This window comes from Oratosquilla oratoria, chromosome 5 (genome assembly GCF_046742065.1).
Source record: "Oratosquilla oratoria isolate Oo_2021 chromosome 5, ASM4674206v1, whole genome shotgun sequence".
Classification (NCBI taxonomy): Eukaryota; Metazoa; Arthropoda; class Malacostraca; order Stomatopoda; family Squillidae; genus Oratosquilla; species Oratosquilla oratoria.
The window spans coordinates 77,217,241-77,223,934 of record NC_134781.1 but is presented as its reverse complement, the minus strand read 5'-3'; the positions used below and the strand labels follow the sequence as shown (position 1 = coordinate 77,223,934).

General features: G+C 41.3%; 1 protein-coding gene across 1 annotated transcript in view; it reads left to right on the top strand.

Annotated features, from left to right (window-relative positions):
- The first annotated feature begins 620 nt into the window (after positions 1-620).
- The window catches only part of LOC143025578 (uncharacterized), a 71,140-nt gene continuing 65,066 nt past the window's right edge, over positions 621-6,694 (top strand). The window contains exon 1 of the mRNA XM_076185467.1: positions 621-1,108. Within this exon, the coding sequence (XP_076041582.1) occupies positions 1,016-1,108 (93 nt within the window). The 5' untranslated portion in view covers positions 621-1,015. The remainder of the gene's footprint in view (positions 1,109-6,694) is intronic.

Genomic DNA, 6,694 nt, shown 5'->3' with positions numbered 1-6,694 from the left:
TATGGAATTGAAAAAACTTGGCGATGTGTGTTATAGTGCAGAAAAACGGATGCGTAATGTTACCATGCATGTTTAAATATATGAATGTACGGATGGTGAATGTAACTGTGTAGATGGTTGTGGAAACGAAAGGAGGAAATGGTAGTAGTGAGAATTAATCACATTTTTTTCCTCCAGAGGATGCTCTATCGGGAGGACTATGAATCATAATTCAAGAGGCAGTGGATCGACAGGAAAAGAATTTAAATAAAAAAAAATCGAGAGTATAACTGAGTAAAATCGGTTGTGATTGACGGCGGATTGTAAGGGAAAAAAAAACGCATTAGAAAACCTGTAAGGTTCCTGTAGATTTTTTCAAGGAATAGCATTAGTAAACACGATGAACACGTACCTAAACATCAATACTTGCTTCCCGTATGTTTGATTTTACTCGTGCGTATACACTTATTTACATTCAAACATACCGGATTTCGCCCTTCTCCACGCATATACGCATGCGTGACGATGTGAAGGTGAAACTCTTATGGTGCCTGGCTGCGGAGGGGCGGAAGAGATGGTGTAGCAGTGTGTTCGGTGCAGCCCATCCTCCTCACCCCTAAAACCGATCCTCCGCTCAGCCGTTGACTTGTTCAGTTTGGCTCGGGGCTCAGTGCGAGAAAGTCGGGCAGGTGTAACGGCTCCGTGTACCTCTTCATTCTTCTTGATTACATCTGTCCAGGAATTTCATTTGCATAAAGAACAACCTTTCTCACTTAAAAGTGACTTCTTTTCACTATACGGAAAGCCATCGTATCATGCTCATTTTTCAAAACAAACTCCAAGTGGAATGAGCTTATAGTGAAGTGGGCATCGACACCATTTCTTTCTCGAAGAAATAGTCACTAATTACGAAGTTTAAACGACCTTTGGTGCAGCATTTGTAAACAGCGGTTACTTGCCAATTGGGCGGCGGTGTTAACTGGAACTGACAACACCCAAGGGTGACGTAAAACTCGGACAGAGATCGACAGGACCGATGCGACTCGCCAGACTGAGTATGTTCAGTCGCGACAACAAGAAAATCGGGTGGCTGAGACATGTGGTCACAGCCATCTCTGTCGTCATCTTCGTAAGTAGCCGAGGCATTTATGTTGTGGATACAGTGACAAGAACGAACGTAGAGAAACGGTGTAGATGTAGGTAATACACACTTAAAATATAAGCGTGTGTTTGAGTGGGTGTGAAATTCGGGAACAAGCTTATGTGTGTGTGTGTGTGTGTGTGTGTGTGTGTGTGTCGTGATCGACAGCTATTTCCCTCCTGGAAGAGAGCTCAGAGCTCGTAGGTCCGATCTATGGGTAATGCTATGACCTTGCACACACACACACACACCCAACTCCCCGCCCACGAGAGTCAGTGTGTGTGTGTTCCTTCAATATATTTTGTTCTTGCGAATTCATTGTTTCTTGACACTTTGATGCACCCCTTATATGTTTATCTTTTGTTTTGTTTTTTACTGTCGTTTCCCTATTGTCAAAGACTTTGTGAAACATTTCTTCGATATTCGGCCTGCACATGCTTGTTTCTTCATAAACTTCCTTGAATGGTTCATGTTGTTGATGTATGATTTGATATGCTTTAGGTTATCCATCTCTTTCTCTGAAGGTCTATATTAGTTGTGGTTGTTTTTTCTTAGATAATATGTGTTTTCACTTTTGGTGTTTCACATTATAACGGTAAAAAAAATCAGACTATAATAGGTAATAACGGGCGTTATTGTTGTTTTTTCCTCTTGTAAATGCAGACAGTATAATAAATGTACGAATAAATAAATTGATAAGCAGATAAAAGAACAATTGAATGATAAATACATAAACTGATCAATAAATTAACAATGTTTTTATATAAGATTAACATATAGTAGGATCTGATAACTGGATGCATTTTTTTTTAGCAACAATTAGGCGTTTTCCCCCTTTTCTGTCCTTAGAAGACAAGTTATATTTGTCCCGCCATATTGGATAGCAAAGACGATATGTATCTGATAGTCTTCGCTTATGTAAATGCAATTTAGCCCGAACAAGAGCTATACATGTAACAATGAAGACAACTAAACCATGCAGAGATATCTATCAATATTAATATACAGTATACATATACATACAACAGTTCTACTATATTTTTGTGAAGATAATTGTATTAATACAGCAGATGAATTAATATTTACGTAATTTATCAATACAGCAATAATGAAAGGAACATTAGCGCAATTAATGCAACATCAGAATAAGTACTTGCGCAATACTTATATCAATACAACGAAATCTATATTTATGTATTGTACCAATGCATCAACGAAATGCTTACGCAATGTGTTAATACGACCATGAAATAAATATTTACGCAGTTTTTTTTACCATGGGTCAGGTTAGACTGTCCGCAATCATTTGACATCAGGCTGAAGGGGCGAGGGGAAAACTGGTTCAAAGCATGAAAAGCGTCTTGTTGGGATCCGTGCAAGAAGGGCATTCTGTACTCGCATCTATAAAAATATTCTTACTTGAAGAACTGAAGATAATTGTGTTGTGCTATGAAAATAGCGAAAGGATGATGATTCAGTCGCTGCTGAGCGTCTTTTAGTGTAAGATCATCGACACCTTGCGGTAGCATATACATTCTAGTTACACAAATATTGAAATAATTTATTTCACTAATGGTGACGTATTAGTTTTCAAGTCTCAGATTTCAGAGGATAGTTTTTTTTTAGTATTATGATTCGGTTTGATGCTTTCTATTTCGTTATAATCATTACTTAAACGACTAAAATAAATTTGAACGTTCAGTGAATTTTTCCCGCCAAGATAAAATGGATCGACTAAAGTAGTTCGACAAGTCTGCGTCTGTGGAGAGGAAGAAAGCGGTGGGGTGAGGTCGGAGGAAAACAAGAAAAGGAGGGAGAGAGTGGGAGATGAATAGAAAAAATATGGGGAAGAAAGAAAATATAGAAATGAAAACTCGGAGAAGGAAAGGGGAGAATAATGATATGGGGAAGGAATGAAGTAGAATAGTACGAGGAAGTAAACAGTATTTGTCGTGGTCCCTCCCCCGCTCTCCCGCATTCCTGTGTATACAAAACAAGTCGAATTTCCCGGTTTCGAGGCATTCTGGACTTTACGTCAACCACAGCGACACCGTGGCATACTTTTTAAATACTGTGCAGTTCAACAGCCAAGCACACTACTACACTAAAAAAAATCGCAAGAATGATATATATAATTTTTTTTTTAAAGTCAACTGCGCTAATAGCTTTGGCTATCTTAAGATTCAAATTCTTCAGTTCGAAGAATAATTTTTTGTCTTCACAGTTCAAAGTATGAACATAATCATTCATGATTTCAAAATCATGGAGAAGAGGGTGCAGTAAAAGGCGCAATGTAACAGTACAAAAGCTGTTAACACAAACAACGAAAACTTAAATCTTTTCGCCTCTCACGGAGGCTTCTTCAGGTTGTAGAAAGGGTGACCCGGTTCTCATGTTGTAAGGTTAAAAGCTGGTCAATGTCCCCACAGGCCGTTCAGTTTCTTCCGTGACAGAATTCATTGACCTTCTGCGGACTGCACCACCTTGTCAAGACATAGCTTCCCTGGACGTGGAATCCCTTTTTACCAATGTTCCAGTAGATGAGACCATCAACTTCATTTTAGACCGAGTCTACAGAAGCGACAAGCCTGTTATTGACATCCCCGAACACGTCTTAAAGTCTTTGCTGGAAACATGTACTAGGGAAGCCCCGTTCCTCTCTCACAGAGGAGAACTTTTCAGGCAGGTTGATGGTGTAGCTATGGGTTCCCCACTCGGGGTCCTCTTTGCTAATATGTACATTGCCGACGTTGAGAAGACTTTTCACCATCAACCTCCTCCAGGAATTTATGCCAGGTATATAGACGACATTTTTATCACCACCAGTTCACAAGAAGACGTCACTAGCTTGATTTCTACATTTCAAGATAACTCCTGCCTGGCTTTCACACACGAGCAAAGTGTAGAAGGACATCTTCCCTTCCTCGACTTAGACATCAGCAAAGAGAGAAAGGGTTTCAACACCAAAGTCTACACCAAAGACACCAATATAGGCCGTTGCCTTAATGCTCGTGGTGAATGCCCTGCAGCTTGTAAAAGATCAGTAGCTGCAGCATACGTCAACAGAGCTCTGACACATTGTAGTAGTTGGAGGGAGACGCATAGGGAACTCGACCGGATCAGACAACTCCTTACCAACAACGGATTTCCCGACCAGATGATCGAAGGTGTTATCAAGAAGAAACTTGATCAGTATGCCACACCAGCCCAGGCCCCAAATCAGATCAACAATGAAATCACCATTTACCACCAGAATCACTTTCACAGCCATTATAAGGAAGAGTGTGATGCCATTAAAGGCATCATAAAAAGAGGAGTTTTCCCCACAGACGCAGACACAACAATCAACATAAGAATTTAGTGTAAGCCAAACCTGACTAGGTCCCTAGTTATGAGAAGGAAGCCTCTACCAATGTAGTTTATAAGTTTTCTTGCCAGGAGTGCTGCGACGGCTCCTTTTCCTACATCGGTAGAACCTCCACCACACTAAGAAGACGTCTCCAATACCACCGAAACCAAGGCTCTATCTTCCTACCTCTCCTAGTGACCTCACCCAGGGCCCCCTTCCGACTTCGCCCGCTTCTCCAAGTGACCTCCCCCAGACTCCTGTCGTCCTCGCCCTCCGCTAGTGACCTCACCCAGAGATTTCACTTGACATCTCCTAGTGACCTCACCCAGAAACTTCTTCCTCCAGTGACCTCTCCCAATACCCTTACCATCCTGCTTTTTAAGGACTGACAGTCGGCCAGAGACCATTATCAGTTGCTTCATCTTCGTCGATAGCAGACCTAGTTAACCTTGGAATTTATAGTTCTTCTCACCCTGAAGAAGCCTCCGTGAGAGGCGAAAAGACTTAAGTTTTCGGTGTTTGTGTCAACAGCTTCTGTACTGTAACATTGTGTCATTATAACCATTGGCATTCAGCAGCGCCTTTTACTGCACCCTCTTCTCCATGATTTTGAGATCATGAATGATTATGTTCATACTTTCAACTGTGAAGACAAAAAATATTCTTCAAACTGAAGAATTTGAATCTTAAGATAGCCAAAGCTATTAGCGCAGTTGGCTTCAATCAAAATTGTCTACGTGAAAACCTGTGCCCTAGAAATATATATATATATATTACCACACCCTCATGTGGGTGAAAATAAACCGATGAGATATACAACTGGTGGGAATGGTTGAGTCGAAGATGACTGTTAAAGGAGAAATGCTAGAGAAAGTGGATTTTTTTTAGGTGTATAGGATCGCATGTGGTAGGGAATGGAGGACTATGGTAGATTTAAACTGATGAGTAAAGGAAGCAATTACATGCCTTGGGGAAATGAAAAGTGTCTTGAGAAATAGATATATGCTGATGAATGTGAAGAAGACAATGAAGGGGTGATTGTGCCTACGGCACTGTATGGGGCAAAGACTTATAATGAAAAAAAGATGGATTCGAATGTGTTTGAGATGAAATGTTTAATATGGTGAGGGTCAGCATGAGAAATGAATTTGTGAGGAGAGCAAGGGTGGAAAGGGAGTTGGCAGACAAGATTGATCAAAGAATACTGGGTTGGTTTAAGTATATGGAAAGAATGAGGAAAGACTTGCAACAAATGCGGAAAGCAGAGGTGGATGGAGTGTATCTGAGGAGTAGACCGAGAATGAAACGGATGGATGTGGTGAAGGGGTCCTAGGGTAAAGAGAGAATGTCTGTTGAGCAAGGAAGAAAGAGGGCAAGAGTTAAATATGAGCGGAAAGTTGTTGTGAATCTATGATAAATTGACTCTACCCGAAGGGATTTTGCCTTATTTTCTCTTATTATTCATGGGTTGACAAGGAGGGAGGGTCGCCATGTAAATGAAGCTGTGGTGGTAAACCAGCCTCGGCTGTCGTCCTGTGTTGCTTCTGGCCCAGGTAGTGGGCAGGAGACAAGGATGACCCTTCATCCATGAAGAGCTAAGATAAAAGTGGAAACAAGTGGGTGTGGGATGGTTGAAGGGTGGGTGCATGCCTTGGCCAGCCATCTCCCTTATAAGGAAGAAGAATCCTTTTGGTATATGTGCATATCCATTCCAACACATCCAAAAACTCCACATGCATTTCTGTCCGTACCTACAACCTTATTAAACCCTGTATAAAACACATTGGTTGAAGTACATTGACAGGCTGCATCGTCTCTTATGGGATAGGCAGATGGCCTGCAGTGGGCCACTGAAATTGAACCTCAGAATACGCTAAATATATGGTACGGGTTATGGTTGTGCGCCCGTGGGAAGATGGAGAAGGTGGAGTGTGGCTTTGCGGTGTCATGCATGGCGGTTGCTCCTGACTGGTTAACTGACGAAGTCACTGATCGCAACGGCATTGAAGACGATAGTCGTCTTGAAAGTGTCCGTTCGTTTTTTGAATATCATCAACTGTTTCATGATTATGCCTAAGCACTCAGATGTTTTTTGTTATGATGCTTGAGCAGCCACGGTCACCAGTCAGATGGATTCCGTAACTCACTTGTCAGGTTTTGCTTTTGATTGGATCGTAATTATTTTCTTCAGACGAAGACTGTTGAAGACTATCTTGATACCTTCG